The sequence below is a fragment of the Megascapheus bottae genome, chromosome 18, assembly GCF_031878675.1.
Source record: "Megascapheus bottae isolate mThoBot1 chromosome 18, mThoBot2.hap1, whole genome shotgun sequence".
Classification (NCBI taxonomy): domain Eukaryota; kingdom Metazoa; phylum Chordata; class Mammalia; order Rodentia; family Geomyidae; genus Megascapheus; species Megascapheus bottae.
Window position 1 is genome coordinate 16,031,392 of NC_143526.1, and position 27,995 is coordinate 16,059,386.

The following is a 27,995-nucleotide window of genomic DNA, read 5'->3' on the forward strand; positions in this document are numbered from 1 at the left end:
TCCAGCCATTCTTTGTATGTGTGGAATAGGGATACTTAACTGATAATATTCTTCATTATTTTAAGGTGCTATGGTTTAAACTACTCATTATTGAAATTCAGTTTTTGTCTAAGACTAAAATTGTACAATCTGATGTATAAATTTGTATAGAGAATGATTTGTGTGTTTTTTTTTCTTGTGCTGGTCCTTTATATTACTGAACGTTTGTTTTTAGCATGCATGTGTATGTGTATTGTTAGTCGAAAACACAAGTAATGACTCAGAGCCTAGTGGTCTAGAAGTATCATTTCCGGCCCAGGGGCTAAGAAGGGTTTTCTACAGGAAGCAGGTGCACCATTCCTTCAGGCACTTGGAGCTCTCCTGGGCTTCACACTCCGTGGCACCACAGCAGCAGATGAGCCACTTCTGAAACTCAGCTTCGTTCTTGTGCATCAGAAGGAACTGGCCCAGCAGGATATAGGCCTAGGAGAGAGGGACAAGGCAAGGAAGCAAACAAGAAGTTGTCATAATATGTTTCTGATGTGCCCTTTCTTCCTCCTCCAGCCATCCAGACTTTGGTGACAAATGTTGGGCAATGAATCAGATTTGAGGGAGATTGTCAGTCCCCCAAACCCTGACTAGAGCCAGAAGGGTTGGGGACAATTGGTGAGAGGAAGATTATTCATCTTCCAGGGCAGATATGAAGAAGGTTATCTAGCCCAGAGTGCACTTGCCCACTCCTCACTGTTTAAGGAGCACAGGCATCACTGCATAGCTTGTAAAAGGAGTTTCTGACTCAGAGTGTAAGTCAAGAATGATACATGAGAGTTCCACATTATTATTATTATTATTATTATTATTATTATTATTGTGGTGGTGGTTGTGGTATTACTGGGCTTTGAACTTGGGGTCTTGTGCTTGCTAGGCAAGTACTTGACCACTTGAGCCATGCCTATCGTCCTTTTTGCTCTAGTTGTTTTATGCTTTTATTGGGGCTGACCCAGACCGATCCTCCATTTATATACCTCTCACAAAGCTAGGATGATAAGACATGCACTAGCTTATTGTTAGACTGTAGAGCTTTCAGGTCACAGTACATGTCTGCTTCTTGAGCCTGGTTTGAGGGGATTTTCTAGCCCAGAATGAATGAGAACCAGCTTTCACCCATACTTTTTTTTTTTTTTTTGCCAGTCCTAGGCTTGGGCTCAGGCCCTGAGCACTGTCCTTGGGTTTTCTCAAGGCCAGCACTCTACCACGTAAGCCATAGCATCACTTCTGGCTTTTTTTTTTTTTTTCTATGTATGTGGTACTGAGGAATCAAACATGGGTCTTTGTGCATGCTAGGCAAGCACTCTACCACTAGGCCAAACTCCCGGCCCCCTCACCCACACCTTTTATAAGAGGCAACTTAAAAGCTGCTTTTGCTGGGTCCATGAGTTAAGTAATAGTAGAATAAAAGCTGGGCACCCAGACTCCACTGTGCATGTGTGCCCTTTGATCAGAGCTGTTCTTTTTTGCAGTCACTTTGCAATCACCTCCAGGAAGGACCAGATTGACTGATAAGCATTTTGTCACCAAAGGCAAATGCCCCTCAGATAGACAACGCTTTCTTATAATCTTGTGGCAAAAGGTAAAACTGCTTCAAAGGAAAATGAACAGCCAAAAACTACAGATCAACTGCCAGGCAACAGTGACCTGGCAACAAAGCCTGACTTGGTCCTGCTGCCCTCCACGGATGAAGTGAGAACTTCTCTGAAACTCTCCCAGAGACAAAGACTGAGAAAACGGTCAACCAGGCTACATCTGTATATTCTGTATATTATACATATTCATGCTTACTCCCTGCCCTAAATTCACCCCATTAACCTAAGGCCCATGTCTGTACCCTTGAAGACAGCTAAACATGGCTGAAAGATACACTGAAGTTCTGTCTTCTAGTGGCTTCTATGTGATGAATCTCTTTCCTCCCTCCTTCATTATGTGTCTTCATTTGGCATGTAGGACCTGACATGAAAAACTCTTTTGATTTTTTGTCTGGAGCCTAAAACCCCAGTTTCACTTTGAGTTCTAGGCCTTTTCCAGGAAAACTGGCTGGTGCTTGTTGACTTTCCATATCTATCTATCTATCTATCTATCTATCTATCTATCTATCTATCTATCTATATCTATTTTGGCTGGTCTGGCCTCACACCAAGATCCTCTTAATCTCTGCCTCTTGAATTCACAATTGTAGTGTGAGCATTGCACTCAATCTGAGCTTCTATTCCACTACATACATACACACATACATACACACATATGTACAATTAATTTATTTTTGTGCTGGCAGTGGGGCTTGAACTCAGGACCTCAACACTGTCACTTAGCTTTTCTTTTTGCTCCATGTTGGCTCTCTGCCACTTGAGCCATGCCTCTACGTCGGGCTTTTTGTGGGTTAATGGAGGTAAGAGTTTCTCAGATGTATCTGCCTGGGCTGACTTTAAACCATAGATGTCAGCCTTAGATCTCAATCTCCTAAGTAGCTAGGATTAGGGGGACATGAGCCACTGGTACCTAAGGAGTTTCGATTCCTAATATGTTCCCAACTGAGGTTGGTCCAGTGCCAGTGTTTTAAGTAGGGGACCTGGTATGCACCTATGCCAGGCAAATGCTCTATCACTGAGCTACTCCCCTCACCAAGGTACTTCTCTGAGCTATAGAGCAATGAGTCTATGAACCCTCCCTCATTCCACACTAATTTCCCAATCATAATCTTTCGCAGGCATTTCCCCATGGTGCCCCATCATCCTCAGCTGAGAAATCCTGCACATGTGGCTGACAGGTGAAGGGCATCTTAGCATGGATTTGTTTTTGTACACCACCTGTGCGATCCCAGGCTCCTGCACCACAGTGTGGACCAGTGGAAGCTAAGGCTTCCCCTTCCCAAAGCCCACTGTGGACCCTGCCCTGCAAAGTAAATCAAGTGAGCCAAATGCCAAAACATTCAAAGAATGCAAATTCCTCTTTCTATATCCTGAGAGATGCAGTCCTCTGGGAAGAGCACTGGAAGTCTAAAACATGCTAAACCTGTATTTCTTTTCCAAGCCGGGCACTGACTGGGGCCACATCATAATTTCCTATTGTACCCTGAATTTTCCAACTTCTTAGACTCAACGGTTCTGTCTCTGCAGCCTGTAGGTGGTTATTGTGGAACTATTCAGACTCTGCTTGTATGACCGCTTGCAGTCTCTCCCCCGCCCCCCCCCCCATTTCTCTCTCTCAACGAGTGTGTGCATGATCTCCTATTGGTGTGTTTGTATATGTCTGTATGTAGGTATTAGAGCTTAAACTCAGAGCCTGGGTATTGTCCCTTAGCTTAGCCTTTTTCACTCAAGATTAGCTCTACTACTTGAGCTACACTTCCATTTCTGGTTTGTTTGGTTTTTTTTTGCTGGTGACTTGGAGATCAAAATCTCATAGACTTTCCTGCCTGAACTGGCTTGGAACCTTGCTCAGATCTTCTGAGTTTCCAGGATTATAGCATTGCATGTGGGAGCATAGCCTTTGTCTTGGACTATTAGTTTTATAGAAACTATTTGTTTTAATAGACCTGCTAAAACAATACATGTTAGTTAAATGTGAAGTGCACCATGACTCATGTTTCTACAGTGTTCTTTAGTTTTCTACATGCCCTTCACAGCTTTTCATTTCTCTTTTATAGCTTTATTACACCATGATTGATGAGGAGGAACAAGGACCATGTGGAGAAAGATATCTCCCAAGACTATTTGAGCATAAACTGGCCAAGCCATTACATGGTGGAGGCTAGAGCTTTCAGGTCACATTACATGTCTGTCTCTTGGGCCTGGTTTGGGGGCTCTCCAGCTCAGAATGAGCAAAAACCAATATCCACCTACGCCTTTGAGTTCTGGGCCTTTTCCAGGAAAACCTGCTGGAGTCTGTTGACTTTCTGTTACATAAAACAAAGTAAACTTCATCTTAACCAAAAGGAACATATTTTTTCAAACAAGTAAAATCAAATAAAGGCTAGTCATAAAATGGACCCAAGCACTAGAGCTTATGATTGTGTGTGTGTGTGTGTGTGTGTGTGTGTGTGTGTGTGTGTGTGTGTGTGTGTGAGTGTGTGTGGTACTGAGGTATGAACTCAGTTTGGGCATGGTTACTTTTTTTTTTGCTCAAGGCTAATGTTCTACCACTCAAACCACTTTTCTACTTTAGGCTTTTTGGTGATTAGTTGTGATAAGAGTATCATGGACTTTTCTGACCAGGCTGGATCAAATTGCAATCCTCAGAGCTCAGTTTTCTGAGTAGCTAGAATTATTGGAATGCACCATCAAGCCAGGGCTTGAGTTTAGATTTCTTTCTTCTTTCTTTTCCTTTCTTTCTTTCCTTCTTTCTTTCTTCCTTCCTTCCTTCCTTCCTTTCTTTCTTTCTTTCTTTTTGGTGCTGGGGGTCAGACTAAAGGCTTTGCACATACTCAGGCAAGCACTCTATCACTAAACTAAGTTATATCACCAGCCTGGGATTTTGCTTTTAGTTGTTGTCCAATTGAAGAGAGAAACAACGCCAGGATTTTATGGTGATTTTACACTGCTACATTAGTCATTCTTCTAAAATGGATTATATTGTTTATGTGTTTTCAAATTGTTATGAAAGTGATGTAGAGAGGGGTTACTATTTTATGTCATTCTTTTTGGACAATGCCACCCCTTCCTTCATTTTCTCCCAGTTTTTTCTCCCATCCCCACCCACAGTTGTATAGTTTATTTTCAACATAGTGTTCACTGAGTATCACCGCTGTATTTGTTCATCCTTTAATCACTTTTTAGAGTTGCTCAGCATGATCTCTTTTTTTTTTATCAGTCTCCCATCTTCACTGGTGGGTTTTACTGTGATGTTTTTACATACTTTTTTTGTTGTTGTTGTTATTGTTGTTTGTTTGTTTTGCCAGTCCTGGGATTGACTTCAGGGCCTGGCCACTGTCCTTGAGCTCTCTCAAACCTAATGCTCTACCATTTGAGCCACAGCACCACTTCCAGCTTTTTTCTATGTATTTGGTACCAAGGAATCGAACCCAGGTCTTTGGTGCATGCTAGGCAAGCACTCTACCACTAGGCTAAACTCCCAGCCTGACAGGCCACCCTCTTCTGGAGATACCTGGTGGCATACTGTAATCCATCGGCTCCTCATGTGAATCTGCGCACTGCATTTTCCCTAAGGATCTGAGAGCTTGGGCCTCCTGCCTGTCTTTTTCCCATGCATTCATTGTTCTGCTCTCTACTGCCCATTTAGGAGCCAGCTGTGGAAATCAGCTGATCTGGTCATCTGAACTTCCCCAGCCCACCAAGCTCAGCAGCCAGAAAGTCAGGAATGTACAACAGATGGGATCCAGGCAAACTTTCCAGGAACATGGCAGGAATATATGCCAAGTTGCCACCTGACGCTCAGTCCTCAGCTTTCCCTCTGGTCTCATTCTGGCATCTTCTAGCAAGTAGAGAGGGAAAGGTGACCCGCCTTCTCCCTCAGCTGTGAGGACGTCATTGTGCCTCCAAGGGAGGAAAGCATCATAAAGTTCTATCATGGCTCTGCTTGTTGCCTGTTAGTTTCTCTGCTGGCTCCAGAAAGTAAACTATTAACTGGGGGAAGGCATTGCCCCTTCTTCCTTTCAGAACCCCAGATGTAAAGAAGTTGGTACAGAAATCCTGAGAAGATATCCTGGATAGTGGGCCTTGACTAAGCCAGAAGGGGCATTTTTCCTTGTAGCAGCAAGACGGTGGTACAAGGACAGACTAGTCCTCAACTGCAAGAGTGAGAGAAGAGTGAGATAAGCTATCCAGGAGTTTTCTCCCAAGTGTGTGTCCACCTCTTGCTAAAGGATAGCAATGTGAATCTGCACCAAGATTGACTTTCCTTAGGTATGGACTGGATGGGTAGGTAGAGCCCCAGGCATAGAAGAGCCGCCGTATGTCTATTGTCATGCTGCTGGTATCTTGGAAGTCTAACTACAGTTGAATGAAAAGCTTCTCCTTTTCATTTTGCATTTGGGCACTACCAATGAGATAGGAGGCCTTGGTCGATGCTCATTAAAGTGTTAAACCTTGACAACGGCACCTGCCCTTGTTACATAAACATCTATTATTTTGGCTTCTCATTCTCAAGCTTCTATTGTTTCCCTCTGCCTAAGTCCTCAGACTCTCAGCACCCGTCCCAAAGGTCCTTCACATGACGGTGGGCCTATGTGGCAATGACACAGCTCAGTTCTGCTCTCCTCTAAGCAGACTTCAAGATCTGCATGTTCACTGATGTTGCAAAACCAACATCAATCATGTCAGGCTTTTTTGTTGTGTTGTGTTGTGTTTTGTCAGTCCTGGGGCTTGAACTCAGGGCCTGGGCACTGTCTTTGAGCTTTCTCAAGGCTAGCAACTCTACTACTTGAGCCACAGCACCACTTCTGTTTTTTCTTGTATATATGTAGTACTGGAGAATCACATCCAGGGCATGCTAGGCAAGCACTCTACCACCAGATCACACCTCCGGCCCCATGTTAGGCTTTTATCACTGTGCTTTTAGTATGGATGCTCAGCTCAATGCTGGCCTTGATCCTTTTCTCTACTTCCTGCCTCCTGGGTAGATATGCTTATACTATAAAATCCAGAATTCCAGGTTCATGGAATCCTTTATCTAGCAGCTCAAAACAGAGCAACTCCAAAGCCATGTGACCGATTCCCTGCAGGCTCTAGACATTAGGTAGTAGGGTGCTATGCCAGCCCAGGACAGACAGGAGCTGAGGCCCTCAGTAATTCAGCCTTACGACTTGGTACCATGCCAGACATGGCAGCTGACCCTCGGGGTCACGTTGTCCTGAGCTCAGTCTCTGTTCCTTTCTGCTAATTTACAAGGGAGGACCAGGGAAAAGCCCTGGCATTTTGAGAGCATAGGAGTGAGGGGTGGCTACTTATTTCTAGTAGCCCATACAGCATAATGGAGCCTGGAGGCCTGAGCCCTGTGATTGATCTGTTCAGACCCAAATTCTATCTCTGTTACCTCTACCTCTATCTCTGCTACCCAGTTTCCCTATTGGTAAAATAGAAATGAAGTATATATATATATATATATATATATATATATCACAGTTAAGATAGCTAGATACATAGATAGCTAGATACATAATACATAGAATGCTTAGAAGTACTGGTATATAGCAAACCCCACATAGTACTTCCACTAGAGGAGATGTGCAAAGCACAGATATCCAGAACATTTACTCTACTTGGACCCTCCAAATATCTTTCTTTCTCGCTCGCTCTGTCTTCCCCTCTTCCTCTCCCCTCCCTCTCTCCAGTCCGGGCTTGAACTCAGGGCACTATCCCTGAGCCTTTTTTTGCTCAAGACTAGTACTCTACCACTGGAGCCACAGTGCCAATTCTAGCTTTTTCTGTGTATGTGATACTGAGGAATTGAACCCAGGGTTTCATGAATGCTGGGTAAGCACTCTACCACCAAGCCACATTCCCAGCCCATGTATCTCTTAAGAGTTGTATTTAGTCTCAAGGATAGGGATTACACTGCCAACAAAGAGCCTAGAACTAAATCAAATTCTCTGGATGTTAAAGTTACTTATATACCATTGAAGAACTCCAGAGTTATCTTCCCAGGAGGACAGACACCTCGCAGTGTCCTGCCCTGATTACTTGTAATATGTTGGATGTCTGGAAATTCACTCAGCCTTGGTGAGAGGTAAGTACATTGACAGAGAGCCCATCAGAGGAGTTTGGGGGGGAACCATGGTCAACTATACTTTTAAAACCAGTGGATTTGAAGGAAAACTAGAGTCCCACGGTACAGATATCAGATAAGAGCTCCCAACAAAAGCTCAAAGCACTCAGAAAACAGAGCCTTTTGGGTAGAAGGGACAGGAGGGAAGTTTTCTAGAGGAAGAGAGTGATGCTGGAGCCTTAAGAGAATCAAGGGCCCATTTGAGTGGCTCCAAATTTCAGGCTCAAGTAATCCTACAATCTCAGCCTCCTTTTGCTAGACTATGGGTGCCTGCCACTGTGTCTGGCAGATGAATAGTTTTTTAAAAAAAAAAACCCTCATGTACAGCCAGTGGGGTATGATATAAGGTCTGAGAAATGGTTTGATGCCTATGGGACAGACACATGTGCTTCTTATCCATGACCCATAGTACCAGCTAAGACCATAGGCTGAGGTCACAGTCCAGGGAGAGAAAAACAGGAGGACAGTCCCATCTCTGCAGAATCCAGCAAAGGCAGAAGATGCACTGGGGACATTGAGCTCAAAGCCAGAGGGGACTTTGAGACCCCTCCATGAGATCCATCTCTCCAATTAACCAGTAGAAAACCAGAAGTAGAGCTGTGGCTCAAAGTGCACTAGCCTTCAGCAAAAAGCTCAAAAACAGTGTCAAAGTCCTGAGTTCAAGCTCTGTGACTGACAAAAAAAAGGAAACATAAAGAAGAACAGAAGATACCATGAGGCTTAGGGAGATGTGAAGCTCAGCAAGATGCAAGGCTCAGGTGCCCCTCAGACAGAAAATAAAAATGCAGCAGGCTGAATCTGAGAACCTTGCCCTCACAGGCTCTTCCTGCCTTCCTCCAGTTTCTGGTCCTATTCACACACCTCCCTCTCCAGCCCCACCTGCTTCTGGAAATTCTTATCTTGAAGGGACACTTCTGGGTCTCCTCTGTGACCCCTTACCATTATTCCCCATCCAGGCTCTGGGTCTTGATATAGGGTCTCACAACCATATAGTAATCTAAGCTTTCTTCCTGACAGACATAACTACCTGTTGGTCTTGTGTCTTAGAACAGTAGACTCTATAGCCTTCTTCCCTTGCTTGGACCTCAAGCAAAGCACCAACTCCGGAGCCGCTGCCTCTTTGTAAAAGGGAGAGGTGACCATCAGAGAGGCACAAGGCAATGAAAATGGTGTGATCCCAGTGTCAGGGCTAGACATCAGGGGCTCTTGGGCCTCCAGGGGGATGCTGGATGCTACTGAAGAGAAGGCTATAAAGCACAAGGGGCCATAGATCTACACTACAGGGCACTTACAGGTAATTCCTCTAGCCCTCACTCCATGTCAGCCAGTTCTACAGGTATCATTCATTCCTTTATCTTTCACACATCATCTCATGTATCATATATATTTACAACAAAGTTAACTGGGAAAAGAGAAAATTGAAGAGCTAGAAACCAGGAACTGATGGTGACGATGAGAGCCCAGGATCTGAATATCTTGAAATCATGGGACTGTGCTAAATCTTCACTGTGATAATGGCTCCTGAGTATGAATTTGTCAACTCACCACAAATCTACTCTACACAAATATGCCTTAATATATACATATGTTGTATGAGGTACTGGAGATTGATACCAGGAATCCTTGTACCTGCTAGATAAGTTTTCCATCACTTAAACTACACCCTCAACCCAGAATATTTTTTTAAATGATAAACACAGCTGGGTAAGTATGAAACCCTACAATTAAGGAAATGTGATGGATGTCAGAACAGTGTTTATCTCTTGGAATAGGGGATATGAGGTACAAGGGAGCCATCTGGAATTTCAGAGGTGTCTGGTTACTGGGTCAGGGTGGTGGCTATATGGGTACATCTATCCGTATAAAACTTCTTCAAGTGGAAACCTCCATATCAATTAATTCCCAGAGGTTATAATCCCAATAAGACACTAAAATAAATAACTTTTATTTTATGTTTTGAAGAAAAGGGATATTTAAGCCATCATCAATGGCTAATGCCTATAATCCTAGCTACTCTGTATAGGCAGAGATCTGGAAGCTCAATGTTCAAGATGAGTCCATGTGAAAAGGTTCATGAGAAGCCCCCCTGTCAGCCAATAGCTGGGAATAGAGGCACATGCCTGTTATCCTACACTGAGCAGGAAGCTGAGATAGAGGATTAGGTTTCCAGGCCATTCTGGGAAGAGACTCTATGTCCATGGAGGGAAGCTGAATATAGTGGTATCATTTGTTACCCCAGCAACTACACAACTACAATAAGCCTAAAGCAGGCAGATCAGGGTGCAAGTGAGTTTGCCTGGGTGGGAAATGAGACCCTATCTTAAAAATAATAAGTAAAAAATGGTGTGATGGGGCCAGGAGTTTGGCCTAGTGGTACAGTGTTTGCCTAGCATGCATGAAGACCGGGTTTTGATTCCTTGGTACCACATACATAGAAAAAGTCAGAAGTGGCACTGTGGCTTAAGTGGTAGAGCTCTAGACTTCAGAAAGCCCAAGGACAGTGCTCAGGCCCTGAGTTCAAGCCCCAGGACTGGCAAAAAAATCGTATGGGAAGCATGAAGGTGTTGGCCAGTGGTAGAGTACATACTTACCTTGTGTGGGGCTTGGGATCAACCTAGCACCAAAATAGATAAGTTGAATATACAAAAGAATAAGAACGTGCCATCCTTACCCTCTGCCTTCCAGTCCTGCCATGTGATCCACCTCTCCTTTATATGAGTTCCTACTATGAAATATGCACTATATTATAGTGCCTTCTTTATAAAATACGCCACATCAAATGTTTTGGTATAGCAATGGAAGAATGACTAATCTATTCCGATTGCTTTGGATAGTCCTGAAGCCATTCTTGAGCTAGTAATGACCGCTTCTGACCTCGGTACAGACCCCCAGGATGCTGGCCTGTCACACGCCATGCCAACGATTGTGTCCTGATAGGGGCAAGCCAGGTTCTATGGGTCAGTTCCTGAAGGGTGGGGGTTGTGCTCAAGCCATCCCTTCTGACAGCTCTGTCTGTCCAGACACTGGTGGCAGGCCCACTTCTATCAAGCACTGGGTATTTGAACACTAACCGAGGGAATCATGCCCAGCCCAGCTGCTCTGAGCTGAAGCAGTTTTGTTTGCCCCTCATCTGCAAGCCCTTGAGGCTGCTCAAGCATGCAGGGTCATCAGTACTGAGTTATGTGGCGCCCTGCCAAGTGCCAGCCTTGCTCTCTTATGGTCCCTCAAAAGGACACGTGGCAAAGGCTACCATCTGGCTGAAATAGAGGAAGAGAGGTTAGGAAGAGATGGTGGAAAAGAAAAAGGACAACAAATTACCTTGTTAAAACCTTTGGTGACCAAATTGATGGCCAGCTCTCGGCTGATGCCATCCACCCAGGCAACATCCTTTTCTCCAATGGGCTCCGAGAGGAAGGCTCTCAGCCTGGGAGACATGTGCTCCATCTCCTGCAGTATGGGAAGAAGAGAAAGCATGAGGAGGTGTCTGACTCCACAGTGTGAGAGGGTTCGGGGGAGCTCCCTGAGCCTACAGCGGGACTGGGTCAACAGATGGCAGACTTTCATCCATTATCTCATGTCTATGGGGGACATTTACATGCCAACTGTCCCAGGAGTCCTTTCTACCTCTAGACCCTCCTGGATGAATGGAGAGAAATAAAATGCTGGCTGCAGGTGAGTCACAAAAAGCCAATTCTAACTAAAAGATGTCCTTGATGTTAAAAACTGCCAGTCTCTTTCCATTGCTTTCCATTCTACATGCTGGAAAGCCAGCTGCTCTTTCTTAGCTAATTAACCTGTGTTCTCTCGAATACCCAATGCTTTTGTCATACTTTTACTTCAGCACTGATCATTCTCTAATAGGTAAGTTGTTTGGTTGCAGGTAACAGATCATCATGCTAACCTTAAACAATTCACAAGTCTAGGGTGAAACTGGATAAGATACAATTAAGGTGGCTTTCACCCCTGGTTACTTCTCATGTGCTCCATTGTCCAGTATCGCCTTCCCAAAAGGAAGGCACTGCTCAAGGGCAGTGCCTAGGCCTTGAGTTCAAGCCCCAGGACTAGCAAAAAAAAAAAAAAAGGGTTGGGTGGAGGGAGCTCATATCTTAGGAGTAGCATGCAAACGCTACTAACTGTTACTAGTGGAAGCAGTATTTACCATATGCCCCAGTCCTAGATGTAGACGTAGTTAGCTTTCCCCACAGGCAGATAAGCTGTGAGCACAATTGGAATTATTTTCCACAATGAGATAATGTGTTTAGGGAATAGCCATAATGTCCCGTTATAGTCTACCTCTGGCTAACTGAATAGTCTTTCCTCCTGCCCCTAGAGGAGTGTTATAAATATCTGCTCCTCCCTCTTCCTATGACTTAGCTAGTGACTGGATTCAGATTCAGGGTCAGATGATATCTGGAGGTAATGTATGAACTAAATCCCAAAGTTCATCATCATGCACATAGCCAGCAATGTTGAAAGAAAAGATCAAAGGAAATCAGAAATAAGGATTGCTTCTTTGGAAAGGGGGAGGGTGGGAAACAAATTCAGCTGTACTTGGTCAACAATGCACCTTTCTGGATAGAAACACAGGATCACCCTGCCTACATGGTGAAGGAAACTTCTTGTTCAAAGAATAGATTAGCCTGAAGTGCTGGATTGGACAGAACACACCTCCCTCACCACTCTCAGTGTCTGAGTGGGTATGGGATTGGTGCCTTCCTTGGAGACACACTGTTTTAAGACACTGTTTTAGAACGTTACCTCTTTTTTTTTTTTTTTTTTTTTGCTAGTCCTGGGCCTGAGCACTGTCCTTGGACTTTCTCAAGGCTAGAGCTCTACCACTTGAGCCTCAGCACCACTTCCGGCTTTTTTCTATATGTGGTACCAAGGAATCGAACCCGGGTCTTCATGCATGCTAGGCAAGCACTTTAACCATTAGGCCAAACTCCCAGCCCAGAACGTTACTTCTTAGGGTGTACATGTTTAGGGACTGGGCAATCTCAGGATATAAGCATCACTTTGGTAACTCCTTTTCTAAGTCACCTGTTTGTGATTTTCTAACGCTAGTTAGAAATACCAGGTTTTTCAAGCCAGCAGAACTGGCTTATTAATTTCTCCTTTCAAATGGGCCAACTTCCTTCTCTACTTGCATCTCTGAGGACCTCAACGAAGACTGCCACTGGCAGCTAATACCTTGCCCATAAGATCTCCGCAGACAGGGACTCTATTAGGATAAGATCTGTGTCCAGCAGTGTCATCCATTTTGCCAAGCCAGGCTTCCCATCTTCTCATTTTGAGCAAAGGCATCCTTGCTGGTCTCTGCCTAAACAAGTCTCTCCTCAATCCTAACCTGGGGATTTTACTTATTGTAGCCTCTTCCTGGTACCAAAGTCTGTTTCAATCTACACAGTTCATGATGCATGAAACAGAAAATCCAGTTTTATATGGCTTCTATCAGGAGATTTTTTTTATTAGTATATACTTCTACCAAGCAATCAAGTATAGTTTGACCAAGACTCCAGGATGATTTCCCTGCCACTCTGTTGAGTTAGCCTGTCTTTGTCCATCCCATCCATCTTCAGATTCATGGAAACAGTCAGGCTACACAAGAACCTACCGTTACTATTTCAAGCCATACTCCTTTCTCCCAAAGGCAAACCTAGAGATCTCTTTAACTAGAAGCCACCAACAAATGTCTTTTGCAGCCCCAATTGTCATGTGTCAGGCCAACAGAAAGAGTCTTCATGGTCTGATCACATATCTTGCACCTCCAGGCTCAGAAAGCTTCTGGGTTGCAGTGGTGGGGATGGTGGGACAAACACTGGGGTAGTTCTTCTCTGTGATAACAGAGAAATTTGTTAGAAGGCCAATCCAATGAGCTCCCAGGGTTGTGGATGTCTCCTCCTGGCCTTAGTTTCTCACCTAACTTCTATCCCTGTTGCTCAGTACTGTTCTTGGCACAGAGTAACATTTGTGATTTTAAATTATTGGCTTCATCCAATGCCTGCCAAGTCACAAAGCCTGTCCCCTCTCTCATCCCCATCCCCTTTCCCCCATCCTCCTCTATACCTTTCTGCAAAGCAGAGCCCTTCGTGTGAGTCTTCTTGTTTTATGAGACGTTTTGAAACACTTAAGATGAAACCAAAGTCTTCGGAAAAAGATGGGTCCAAAGGCCCTGAGGGAAAGCCGGGGCTCCTGAGGAGAAAGGTTTCCAGTTACCTGCAGATCCTAGGAAGGGAGATATAAGATAGGAGACATTGTTTGTCAAACACACAGATGTGCATGCATACTAACTAGTTTACTGAGGGAGGAGACTGCTCTCTTTCCATGTGTGGTTAAAGGCTGGTTTGGTTTATTCTGGCACTGACAGGTAAGCTCCTCAGCAAACCATGGCCTTGTGGAATGACAATACGGATTAGTGGCCCAGCTCAGAGGCAGACAGGGTTTCTGAGTAGTTTGGAAGTCTTAGGAGCCACACCAACTTGGCTGAGAGAAAATTCCACCCACTATCCATGCTGACCATCTGTCAAATTAAACACCGCTGCCTACTATAGCTTCTAAGAATAAGAGGCAAGTACTACAATGTTATCAACGCTGATAATGATTTGGTGATTGATGCTTTGTGTGAGTTCACATTTCCCACCCCAAACTCACTGGGACCCTTAAACCACCTCTGAGGGAGATGGTGACTTCTGCTCCAACTGTGCTTCTCAACTATGGATAACTTACAACCTCCTCTTCCCTGCTCCTAGCAGGGGCTAGGGGTGGGGAGGAAGGATTTGGCCATGGCTGTTGACATTCTTGCTGGTCACACTGGGGGAAAGGGAGGCACTACTGGCCTGTTTTGGGTAGAGTCCAGAGATGCTGGGAAATACCCTAAAATGAAGACTTAATAAGCCCTAAATGTCAATCCTTCTGTGGATAAGACACCTCAGGCTACAGTAATAGAATATCCTGAATCCATTTTTTTTTGGGGGGTCAAATCTTGGAGTCTTTATTAGAAGGCCAGTGGCTTAATGGTAGACTCCTGTCTCCAAGATCAGCAGCCAGAAAATACACTTAATATTGTTAGGAAATAGGCCAGAGAGGACAGAATCAACAAAAGGATGGCCTTTCTAAGTATACCATGCATCAGTGTGAAGTGCAGTCTAGCTGCTGTGTGCACAGCCTATCTCCAGGACTCTTTGCCCTGGAAAATGGAACCTTTGCACCAGTAACAATTCCCTGGTTCCCCTACCCTGGGCCCAGGCATCTACCCTCTCCCACATGTGAATCTTACCCGTGCCTCATATCTCAGGTAGGTGGAACCACAAGATTATGTCTATCTGCGTTTGCTGATTTAAGAAACAATGTCCTCAAGGCTTGTCTATACTATCAAGTAGATTAGAACCACGTCTCTCCCAGCTTTTTGTTGTGCCATTCCTGGGGTTTGAACTCAAGACCTTGGCACTATCCCTGAACTTTTCATGTTCAAGACTAGCACTCTACCACTTGAGCCACAGCACCACTTCAGCTTTTTGGTCACTAATTAAGAGTCTCTCCATAACTGGCTTCCAATCTCAATCCTCAGATCTTAGCCTGCTGAATAGCTAAAATTACAGGCTTGAGCCACTTATAACTATCTTCCTTCTCTTTTTAAGGCTAAATAATATTCTGCTGTAGATAAGAGGCCACATTCTCCTTATTCCTTTTTTTCTTTGTGCTGGTTCTGGGACTTGAACTTAAGAGTCTCACATTCTCCCCTAGGTTTTCCACTCAAGGCTAGTGCTCTATCATTTCAACCACAGATCTGCCATTTTTTTTTTTTTGCTTGTTAATTGAGTCTCTCAGATTTGTCTGCTCAAGCTGACTTAGAACCAGGGTTCTCAAATGTCAGCTTCCTGAGTAGCTAGGATTCCAGGCACGAGTCCCTTCTGCACAGCCTTATTCTTTATAGATGGGTGGACACATATGGTGGCTTCCAGCTCAGGGTTGTCATGAATAATGCTGGTGTGATTGTGGCAGCATAACTCCCTCTGTGGGACCCTGCTCTCACATCTTCTGGGTGTATAATCACCATTGGAACTGCTGTGTCACCAGGTAATAATTTTATTTTTAAGTCCTTGCGGAATCAACAGATGGTTTTGCACTTGGATCAAACTTGACAGTATGTTCGACACTCATGGGGAGATGACAGATTCCTGGCACTTAGGTTCCTCTTCCAGAGTTTAGTGGGGTTATCTTATGGAAGGCCTAGACCTCAAAATTCCCCTAAATGCCTGTGGTGATTCTAATAGTTTGTGAAGGTAAGCCATTGCCTCCTTGTCTGGTGATTCCAGCAAGTTGGCTGGAATGAAGGGATGCAGCTATATGGAGATTATGGAGGGATCTGTACGTCTGTGACACCATATGGCTTGGCTCCCAGCAACTAAGGCAGTGTCTACCCCAGTCAGCTGGTGCACCAGGCCTTTGTTAGCCTCAATAACAAGACTTAACCATGACCCTGATGCCTTTGAACTTCAGAGCAGACATAGCTCATAACCACCTGCTCCTTTTTTCCTTGTGTAAATTAAAAAAAAAAAAAGATTTTACTTTCAAGGAAATTTTGCCTGGAATTTAGTTATATAGAACAGATCAAAGCTGAATTGACTGAGGAATTAGGTGAGACATATGAAATTTCTTCAGGATCCATTCTCTCCCACCCCCCAAACTTAACTCTCTCATTTCACCTGTCAGAAAACCAGGGTGTGACAGTTCAGGTAATCTTCCAGAGACCATCTCTCAGGAAGTAGACCCATCCCAGGGCATTCCATGGTGACCACAGAGTTGGTGACATCTGTCACCACACTCAACTATGAGATGACAGATGTCTCTGCACCATCCCAGACTGGAAGAGTCTCACATTCCAGAACGGAGAGATCCATGACTTCATTTTAGACCACACAGTGCTGCCAGAGAGCATACACTGGGTGACCTCAATCAATTCTGGTTTTAGATGCTTAAAGAATAAAGAGGTCTACGGATTTTTAAACTGCATTCCCAAAGGAATGGCTTCCTGGTTGCAAGGCAGACATCCTCTAAAGTGGATTGCAGAGCTGTATGATAAGCCAGGTACAAGTGGTTCATGCCTGCCGTTCTAGTTACTCAGGAGACTGAGATCAAGAGAATTATGATTCAAGGACAGCCTGGGAAGAAAAGTTCCATCTCCAAATAACCAGACCCCCCCCCCAAAAAAAAAAAAAACGGGCTGAAAGTATGGCTTGAGTAGTAGAGTGCCAGCCTAGCAAGAGTAAGGCCCTGAGTTCAAATGGTAATACTAAAAAAAAAAGGAAAAAGGGTGGAAAACGTTGTATGAGAGTGATTAGTGTTTTTAGGATTAGGTTTCAGTTTGTTAAGAATATTAAGGTTTGGGGCAGAGAGTTGGGCCTAGTGGCAGAGTGCTTGCTTAGCATGCACAAAGACTCGGGTTCAATTCCTTGGTACCACATACACAGAAAAAGCTGGAAATGATGCTGTGATAGAGTTCTGGCATTGAGAAAGCCCAAGGACAGTGCTCAGGCCCTGAGTTCAAGCCCCAAGACTGGCAAAAAAAAGTTGTATGGTAGTTTGAGGAGACAATCACAAATGCAAATATGCCTTAGATAAATGGGGAGGGGCCAGTAGAGGGACTGTCAATAATATGTGCACGAGCATTTGGGGCTTGAGATACAACTTCTCTTGGGAAGATTACACAAGAATGTAAAAAGTGGCATTTCTCAAAACCATCATTAGCCAAAGAGAAGCCTTCATTCTCTGAGAATTGCCTGGAATAACAGTGATCCTTCTAAAAAGAAACGTGAATGGGAAAAGTGTCTCTAAGTAGCTTACATAATCTGTGATTTAAGTGTATATAATTAAATTATGACATTAAACCATCTTTGGAAAGACATTGTATCTTTATCCTTAACTTGCAAAAAAATTAAAGGGAGTTTTTCTTTCTGAGAAAATAGATTGGTTTGATTTCATACTATCTTTTTATTTTGGGTGCTAATGACATTGCCTACCCAAGGAATTATGATAATAATAGTATGTGTGTGTGTGTGTGCGTGCACTGGGACTTGAACTCTGGGTCTTGTGTTCCTATTTGTTGATGCTGTTGTTGTCATCCTTGTTGTCTTTGCTCTCAGCTGGAGCTCTGTCCCTTGAGCCATACCTCCACTTTTCTTTAATGGTTAATTATAGGTAAGAGTCTGGCAGATTTGTCTGTTCAGGCTGAACCGTGATCCTCAGCTCTCAGCCTCCTGAGTAGCTAGAATTACAGGTGTGAGCCACTGGCTTATGTTTTCTTTTGAAATGGGGTCTCACTATGCAGCTGCAGCTATCCTTGAAGCCACAATCCTGACTTAGCCTTCAAGGCCCTAGGATTACAGGCACATGCCAACAAAGCCTATCTCTCTACCTTTTAAAACTTACATTTGGGGGCTAGGAGTTTGGGCTAGTGGTAGAGTACTTACCTAGCATGCATGAAGACCTGGGTTTGATTCCTTAGTACCACGTACACAGAAAATAGCTAGAAGTGGTGCTATGGCTCAAGTGGCAGACTACTAGCCTTGAGCAAAAAGCCAAGGACAATGCTCAGGCCCTGAGTTCAAGCCCCAGGATTAGCAAAACAAAACAATAAAAACTTACATTTGTGTACACAGAGTACTCACACCCTTTACTAAAATTGTCTTACTATACAATGTAAGCCTTCAACATCTCCTAAGTCAAGCAGATTTACGGAGCTATGAGGATCCATTCCTGTGTGTCCAAAAACAAACAAAACCAAAATACTTCAGGCTTGTAGCACCATGAAAAGAGAGAAGAGATAGGAGATAGGAGCAATTTGAGCCCTGCCCCCTGGTCCCTGCCCTTCTTGTTCTGTGTGTTAACACTGAGCATGGCTGTATTGATGGAAACAGGCCAATGGAATGCAGACAACTTATTTCTCACTTCTTCAAGATTTGAGAGAATGCTGCCTCTGCTGATACATCCGTCCTTGTTCTCTATACCTCTGTCCTGTGCCTCAAAGCTACAGCTTCTTCTTTCTTCATGGAGAAAGGAGGACAGTAACACTGTCAAGATATTGAGACTTAACCCCTTAGGGACCCCATTTCCCCTATAAGAATTTAAAGGTGGAAAGAAGCCTGGGGAGGCTGCATTCACACCTTAGAAGATAAAAGCCTCCCTTTGGAGGGAGACACTTGTGGCCTCCAGAGCTTCCAAAGGCATTCTCTCAGCTCTGCATTTATAACTGCCATTCTACCACTTGAGTCACACCTCCAGTCCATCGTTTTTGCTGGTTGATTGGAGATAGAGCCTGGAAAATTTTTTGTGTGGGGCTGGTTTTAAATTGTACTCCTCAGATCTCAGCCTCCTGAGTAATGAAGTTTCCAGACATGAGCCACCCATGTCCACTACTACTACTACTAGAACAGACATTGTGTGTGTGTGTGTGTGTGTGTGTGTGTGTGTGTGTGTGTGTGTGTGTACACATCCTGGGGCTTGAACTGAGGGCCTGAGCACTGTCCTTGGGCTTTCCCCAGGCAGTGTGGAGTCTACCACTTCAGCCACAGCACCACTTCTGACAATTTCTTTGTCTGTGATACCAAGGAATTGAACCCAGGGCTTTAGGCATGCTAGGCAAGCACTCTACCACTAGGCCATGCCCCTGGTCCCAGAACAGACATTTTTTTACACCTCTGGATAAATAGTCTTTGTGACTAGAGCACCTTCTTGTCCCAGAGAGAAGAAAAAAGGACTGGAAAGTCTACCTTTTCTGCCTCAGGGGTCCCAAAAAGGAGAAAGCTCCGCCCCCCCTCTCCCGCACACAGCACACACTATCCATACCACCCTTCCAGGGATAGGAGAGGAGGGAGCATGGATATTTGGGAAGCATACGATAGAGGCTGGAGCCTTGACCCTGTGGCTCTGTGAGACACAAATGTAGACATTGGGTGTGTTAGATTCCAAGAGAGAAGTGTATAGGATGCTGGTGGGGCCTGGGGAGTATGCAGGGACTGTGGCCTGCTTCCTTCATCTTGTGGAGACATGACAGAGCAGCAGAAGACTGTGGCTCAATAGGCAAGTGGCTCGTTAGTGGATGTGTGCAGTCAGGGACAAGGCCAAAGATGCCTTGAGGATGCTGGGTGAAGGATAAAGGGTCTCAAGAGGGGACCTTATTACCAAGAGCAAGGGACCAGGAGACCAGATCAGTGACACTGCCTTAAAGATGAGTCACCATCCCTCAGACTCTACAGGTATTCAGATTCCCCTCTTCCCACTGCCTGCAAGACACAATGGGCATCTGTCTTCACCTCCCTCTCCCCCTCCCCCAACAGCCACATCACTCCTTTGGGAAAACCCAAGAGGGGCAGAGTCATCTCCAAGGCGACTGCATCTCACAGCAGAGAGTTTAAAGCAGCCCAGAGAGGAGCGGACCACATTTCATACTGCAAGGAGGTGGCAGGAAACTGAAGGGACAGGGTGGTAGGTACCTCTGGATTCCTGACTGCAGCAGGTGCCTTAGCAAACAGTTCCCACAGCCAAGGACTGTTGCCTAGGAGACAGAAGCCACCACACCTGGAGTCATGGGGAGGTTGGGAGGCCCAGGTTCCTGCCTGAGGACAGCTAATGACAACAAATGACAGACAAATGAGCACAGTAGTGTTGTTCCCTTGTCACAAAGTGAAGCCCACGATGGCACCAGAGTGTTCTCTGTCATCAGACAGAGCTGACTCATTCCATTGGACACCAGAGGGCCAGCTCCCTCCCCCCCCAACTCTGAGTCATGTGTAACTGAATTCTGGTCCTCCCTTCATCTCTGGGAAGCCCACTGAAGACATAAACATCTTTTTGCTCAGTAGGCTATGTGCCTCTTACCCACTGGGTGGAGATGCTAAGAATCTCTGTATAGATGAGTACAAGGAGGATGAGCCACTGTGTGATTTTTATTTTCTTTTTGTGGGTCATGGAGCTTGAACTCTGGGCCTGGGTACTATCCTTGAGCTCTTCAGCTCAAGGCTACTGCCCTACCCCTTGAGGCATAGCCCAACTTCCCGTTTTTTAGTGATTAATTGGAGATAAGAGTCTCAGGTCCTTCTGTGCCCGGGCTGGCTTTGAACCATGATCTGAGGATCTCAGGTTCCTGAGTAGCTAGGATTACAGGTGTGAGCCACTGGGCCAGGTGATTGCCATTTTTCAACATGCAAACCCTATGCCACACAGCCAGACTTTGAGAAGTCAGCAAACCTGCTATACCCAGGCATTGGGGTGAACCCCAGGGGAAAGAGTTCTCTTTCTTGGGTTTCTCCTCCCTCTGGAGGTCTGATGGATTTCAGGGATGAAGGAAACAGTGGTAGTGCCTAGTTGGAGAGGTTACTGTGGCAGAATATGTTATTCAGAAATCACTCACATTGCCTTGGAGGCAAACTCTAGTTTGAAGTCAGGGTGCCCCTGCTTATCTAGAAAGCCCTAGTGCCAACCTGGCCCACCCTAGAAGTAGAAACAGAAGAGCTGGAGACAAGTGGGAAACAAAACCAAATGGCACTCGTGAATTATGCAGGCAGAACGCTTATGATGTGAAAGTGTCTTGCCACCTTCATCACTTCTAATCTTCAGAATGAAGCAGACCAGAGTTGTTTTACTTTGAAAGATGGGTAAACTGAGGAGGCAACCTTGGAGTGTCTACCCACATCCCAGCTGTCTCCAGTGGGGACAAGCTTCAGTTACCCACGGAAGTTCCCTGCTTGTGGTTGCCTGCTTTACCTTATCTCACACTTCCTTACTTTTCTTTCAGTGTGTCATGGTCCCTACTCAGATACTTCTCTACTTCTAAAGGGGTTACAGAGTATACTGAGTGGTTGAGGATCATCTCTCCTGAATGGAATCACTGTCGTGCCACTGTCAAGTCAAAGCATGGACAATCAGGGACCATCTGAACTTGCACTTGGATTAGAGCTCAAGCTAAGAAAGCAGTAAGTGCTTGTATAGGCTCCCAAGCTTTTAGGCACTGCTCCAAGCTCTCATTGAATCTGTCTATCAAATCTCTTTTATTACTATTCCCATTTCATGGACAAGACACAGTAACTGGACCCAACCTTAAGTTACTGATGGCACAGGCTGATAACTGTGCTGTCAATGACAGAGTCATTCAGAAAGTTTTCCATTGGGGCTCTGAGAGGGTCATTCCTTTTCCTAGCCAAGAAGTGAATTCCTCTACTTTGGAAGCAAACATAAACAAGAGACCACAGTAGCTAGCAAGAAGACATCTTGAGGCACAGATGGGCCTGTGCAACTGCACAGTGTTTGAATACCACATTAATTTCATTCATGTGTTTTCCTTTTGCTCTTTGCCAGGCAGAATGGCTTACATGAGGGTCCATTTTCCTTTATTCCTCTGCTCTCACATTTACTGCTTCCTCTGGCCCACTGAGCCCCAGCACAGAAGTTCCGGTGCCTTCTAAGGACCAAGGAAGCTCAGATCCCCGGGCCTCAGTTTGCATAGCTCTGCAACAGGATGAATATGAGTGAGTATGTGCATCTTGTCTCAGTTCAGAAATTGTCTGAGAGTAATTGAGAGTTTATCTGGGCTTCCTTCCCTGGATGCAAAGACATACTTAAGATTTCTTCTTATCTGTTTTGGTTTTTTGTTTGTTTGTTGTTGTTTTGTACTTTGTGACTCAGTTAGCTGGCAGTGGGTGGTTTCATTAAAAGGATTCAGCAGGAGACCTCTATCTTCTTGATTGGTCTCCATTCAAAGCCAAGTTTTTAAGGCCACACTGAAAGGATCCACCCAAAGATTTGCATTTCTTTATTTAGCAGTCTCTCCTATGTAGACTATATATAGGAAGGAGACTTGTCATTTCTGGACACCTTTTGGTCTCCAGGTAAGTTTGCCTCCTCCTATGTACACCAGTAGGAAAGCTCAAACACATTTCTCAGAATAAATGAACCTATCTGGCCTGGAAAGAATGAGTTTTGCTCCTGCTGAGAGTCAATCTCAACACTAGAATTTTTAGGAAGGTTTACCTGGAAGAGATCTTCATTTTTTTTTCATTTTTTGTTGTTTTTGTTTTTGTTTGCCAGTCCTGGGGCTTGAACTTAGGGCCTGGGCACTATTCTTGAACACTTTTTTGCTCAAGGCATGCACTTTGCCACTTGAGTCACAGCACCTCTTCCAGCTTTCTCTGTGTGTATGGTTCTGGGAAATCAAACCTAGGGCTTTCTGCATGCTAAGCAAGCATACTACCATTAGGTCATGCTCCTGGCCCCAAGAACTTAGTTTTATTTTTATTTTTTGGCTAGTCCTCGGGCTTGAACTCAGGGCCTGAGTACTGTCCTGCACTTTCTCAAGGCTAGCAATCTACTTTTGAGCCATAGCGTCACTTCTGGCTTTTTCTGTTTATGTGGTACCAAGGAATCAAACCTAGGTCTTAGTGCATGCTAGGCAAGCACTCTACCACTAGGCCACACTCCTGGCCCCTTGACTTTTTTTTTTTTTAATCAAGCATCTCTTGAATATCAGAGAGTTACAGATACAAAAGTCTGAGGGGGCAGAGGAGTAGAAACAAGTCCTTGAGGAACAATAGTGCAAGGGCAATGATAAGTGAGGATACCATGGCAGGCAACAGGCTGGGGAGAAGTAGCATAAACTCCAGCTAAGAAGGCAGGGAGCCCCATTTATAGAAGATTCCAGGTGACCAGATTTTTAAAAAAATGTCCTCAAGTTCATATATTTATGTACAAGTCTCTTTCTTACTTTCTTCTTCCTTTTTCTTTTTCTTTTCCTCCTCCTCTTCCTTTTCCTCTTTTTTTTTTTTTGCAAGTATGGGATATGAACTCAGAACCTCCTACTTATTTGTTTTCTTGCTTTTCTGGAGCTCTACCACTTGAACCATGCCTTCAGCTGGGCTTTTTGTCGGGTATTTTGGAGATGGAATCTTCAGTGTTCACAGCCTTCTGAGTAGCTAGGATTGGAGGCACACACTAGCAGTGTGCAACAGCAAGTTCCCAATTTTGAAACATTGAGCAATAATCCACATATTTGTAGCACTGTAACTCTAACAAAACAAATCACATCACCTATTTGCTTCTGTTGCTGTCCATGTACAAACCTGACTGTGTGCCCAGTTCCATTCTCACTGCTTCCCTCCAGTGACTGGTGTGCGTGATGGTGGCATTTGAAAATTGTGCTCCACCCTGGCTGTGCCCTAGAGGATCGGGCTAAAAGACACATACACCACTTGTCCTCCTCTGCAGAAGAGCGTTGAGAAAACCCTGTGCATAGCCCTGTATCCAGTGCCATCCCTGGCTGTTCACTGAACGCTGCCTGCCTTTCCCTCAGTGGCAAAGGTAGAGGCAGGAGAAGCCATATCAGGGCATGGCTGGACATGGGATCTTAGGTTGTCCTTTGCTGGATGACCCTGGCCCTCACCTCTCCATTCTGGCCACTGTAGGGAAACTTACTGCTTCACAATGCTCATATTAACTCTTTACAACAGAGCTACAAGGCAAGAATTCATTCTAGCTGAGTTTGCCCGATGGCAAACTGGAGCAGTTAGATGCAACAAGATCACGACCTTAGCAAGGAAATGCATGAGAGTGTGCTGTCTTCATACTTAGAAAATACCTGTGAGTTCAGCCAGCTCACCCAGGACTACCTTTCTCTTATCTCTGTGGTCATAGCATTGTTAGGGTGGGTCACTGAGTAGCCCGTGCAAAACATCCAGGCCCAGGAGGGTCTCAAGAGTGGATGTCCTTTACAGCAATGACCCTGATGTCAGCACACACAACCCTGATGCACCCTCTGTCTGGATTTTGACTAAATGCCTGGTTCCAGGAACAACAACACTACCTTCCCTCTGGCCCCTCCTGCCTGGCCCTCTCAGGGTCGGCCTGGCACCAAATCCTAGAGCTGGGGCCAAGCTAAGCAGGGGCCTCTTCAGCCTCGCCAGTGCGGCGTCTTGCTGGTTGGGTGGTCATGTTTGCATTAGACAGATCCACGGGTTCTTCTGTACTCTTCTGTGGTTCCTGCAGGGCTGCCACCATGGTAAATGCCATGTCCCCGGCCAGCCTGGGACACTCTGGGGACTCCCTGCAGGACCCTGCTATAGAAAGAAGTCCAGAGCTGCTTCAAGGAGGTATATGGAGAAGGAAACAAACACCCTCCAGGCAGAAGGAGCAGAAGCAAGCGGTTGTAGCTGTCCTGGAGACACTTCCACACAGCATGAAGTGTGGCCTTGTTACACAACACTAGCTAGCTACATGGCTTTGCCTAGGTCACCTTTTCTATATTGGCCTCAGTTTATTAATAAAAGCAGAGTAACAGATGTGATATTTTGATACGTGATGTTTTCTCCCCATACACTCAAGGTCTCATACTTGTTAAGCAGGCACTGCTATCTCTTTCCCCTGCCTACTTTTGTTTTATATATATATATATATATATATATATATATATATATATATATATATAATTTTTTTTTGCCAGTCCTGGGGCTTGAACTGGGGGCCTGTGCACTGTCCTTGGGTTTTCTCAAGGCTAGTGCTCTACCACTTGAGCCACAGCACCACTTCTGGCTTTGCCTGTGTGTGTGTGTGTGTGTGTGTGTGTGTGTGTGTGTGTGTATGCGTGCATGCGTATGTCTGTGTGTGTGTTACCGAGAAATCACACCCAAGAGTGCAAGCACTCTACCACTATGCCATGCCCTGCTACCCCTCCCCCCTCCCCCACCATTCTTTTTTCAGATAGGGTCTCCCATTTTTGTTCAGGCCAGCCTTAGAGCGTGATCCTTCTCCTACCTACCAGAAATTACACTCTGCTTTTGTTTTTTTTTGTTTTGTCATGTATACTATGACTTGCTCTCCAGGCCTGGGTGTTATCTTTTAGCTTTTTCACTAAAGGCTGGCATTCTAGCACTGAGCCTCAGCTCTACTTCCTGCTTTTTGGCAGTTTGTTGGAAATAAGAGCTGCACAGATGTTATGTCTGGACTGGCTTCAAACCATAATCTTAGATCTCAGCCTCCTGAGTAACTGGGATGACAGGCACATGCCACTGGCACCCTGAAACTTGTTTAGTAGATGAGGTTTTACTAACTTTTTGGCTGGGATGGCCTCAAACCCTGATACTCCTTATCTGTGTCCTTGGGTTTGGCCCTTCATTAAATGCCTTGAGGTGCCACTTTCCTCTTAGGTTTAAATAGGGCTCTTCCAGATTAACAGCAGGTCCAAATTATCCACCACAGTAAACCAAGTTCGCCAGTGGTGGATGGTTCACTGAAGCCCCTATCTAGGCTTCATCTGTGCAACCAGCAGCAGGGAGGCCTGACTCACTGACTTTCCTGCAACCCCATTTAAGCTGCTAATTTGGGGCTCCCTGATGTGAAAAAAAAGAGCATGGCTACTATTTCAGGGTGGCATACAGAAGGGAAATTGCCACAATTAGCCCAAGCTGGATTCCATTAGCATATTTTCTTCCTGGGCACAGAGCATCTGTTGGTGGAAAATCAGCCACTTGCTCATCTGGTTTCATCAGAATCAGGGACCTGGGTGATGAACCAGGTTGGTCTGCAGGGAATCCCAAAGTAAGCAGAGCAAACTCCAGGAGGGGCTTGAAATAATCTTCATGGAACCCAGTCAGACAATGGCAACTGGGCTAAAGATCATGGCTTCTGGCCCTGGGGCAAGCTGGGAGCCTTGAATAGGCCTGAAAGCTCTTCTCCAAGCAGGTGAGAGAGACTAGCTTTGCTAGTTGATCCTGTGGAATCCTACAATTGGTACTATAGCCTCAGGTTGGTTATAGAACCCTTTGTCACCTGAGAAACAGAAACAATGACATTCACTTAATGGGGTCAGTGAACAAGTAAGTGACCCCTGGACCCACACTTGGTAGATAGTAAGTGGTCACTTAGTGATGGCTGAATCATAATTTGTTGTTTGTGACACGTCTTACTATGTGGCCCAGGCTTCCCTCAAATTTACTATATAAACTCAGACTAGTCTCAAATTCTTGATCCTTTTTACCTGAGCTTCCCGAGTGCTTGAGAGTCCAGGTGTATAATAACATACTAGGCTTGAACCATAATCTTGTTAGGAAGGAAGGAAAATGGATGAGCACAGGACCTTTGAATAGCGCCCAGGCTGGTTCCTCTGTTCATTTTCTGAACACATTTTAACTTCTTGAGTTAGCTCTGTAGCTTAGAACACCTTAGGCAGCATGCACCTCAATGAGTCACTTGGAGCCCATGAGGTTGGTATGACCTTTTTTGGGTTCCTTAAAATTCTCCTTGCCTAACAAAACCCATGTGGGTTCCATCATGAAGTGAGTAAACTGTTGGGACCCAAACTTCTACAATCTTGGATTTGGAAATGGCCTTTAAAGATCTTTTGTTCAAGCTCCAGAGAGGTGGTGATAATTGGGTCTCCAGCTGTATAAGTCACCTCTTCTAGTTCCAGGGTATTCTATTGTTGGGGACAGCTAACACGGAGTGTATGTAGCTTCTGACTAACACCCCTCTTTTAACACACACATTCCCAGCATAGGACAAAGCGCTCTGTCCAGATTGGAGATGAATAGAATAGGGCACTTCACAGAGCCTGGTAGGAACTAAAAGCATTAGTAGCGCTATTCCATCTGGCACAAAGTTGGTGTGCAGTTTTCTCCCTCTGTCCTCTCCAGATGAGAGCTGCCAACAAGCCCCGTTGAAGCTCTTGTTTGGTACTCCAAAGCTAGCTTTGCTTACATTACTGGATTTGCCATGGGAGAGCCCAGCCTTTCTGTCACAGGAATCTATCAAAAATACCAGTGGCTCATGTCTGTGATTCCAGTCTCTCAGGAAACAGAGCTGAGGATTGGGTTCAAAATCCACCTAAGAAGGAAAATTAGTGAGACTCTTTCTCCAAATAACCACCACAAAGTTGAAAGTGGAGCTATGGCTCAAGTGGTAGAGTGCTAGCCCTGAGAGGAAAGAAAGAAAGAAAAAAAAAGCTCAGGGACACTGCCCAGGGACATTTCCCAGTGGCTGTCTCTCTCTTCCCTGGGGCTGGGACAAATTCAGCACTCACCAGGTATACTTGAGCAGACAGTGCAGGCAGTTGGCAGCTTGTCTCAGTAACTGTGGGGACCTCTCACAGGTAAGTCCTGAGACCTCTTCTGTCTCTCACAGGTAATGTCCTGAGCCCAGGGGACAAATCAGTCTCAAGATTCTGAATGGACTACATTGTGATGTCACACTGCTGAGGTGAA

The 27,995-nt window shown here is 45.0% G+C and overlaps 1 protein-coding gene across 3 annotated transcripts; it reads right to left on the reverse strand.

Moving 5' to 3' along the window:
- Window positions 1-267: 267 nt before the first annotated feature.
- Banf2 (BANF family member 2) lies at window positions 268-27,963 on the reverse strand. Of its 3 annotated transcripts, none has more exons than XM_090352780.1 (4): window positions 27,815-27,963; window positions 13,822-13,947; window positions 11,074-11,202; window positions 268-462 (listed from the first exon to the last, which is right to left on the reverse strand). In XM_090352780.1, the coding sequence occupies exons 3-4, from the start codon at window positions 11,197-11,199 to the stop codon at window positions 316-318; spliced, it is 273 nt and encodes a 90-aa protein (XP_090208906.1). In that variant the 5' UTR covers window positions 11,200-11,202; window positions 13,822-13,947; window positions 27,815-27,963; the 3' UTR covers window positions 268-315. The 3 variants fall into 3 exon arrangements, with proteins under 3 accessions (XP_090208906.1, XP_090208904.1, XP_090208905.1); XM_090352778.1 differs by having other exon boundaries at window positions 13,822-13,980; window positions 27,815-27,960; XM_090352779.1 differs by lacking the exon at window positions 27,815-27,963 and adding an exon at window positions 20,247-20,303 and having other exon boundaries at window positions 13,822-13,980.
- Window positions 27,964-27,995: the final 32 nt, after the last annotated feature.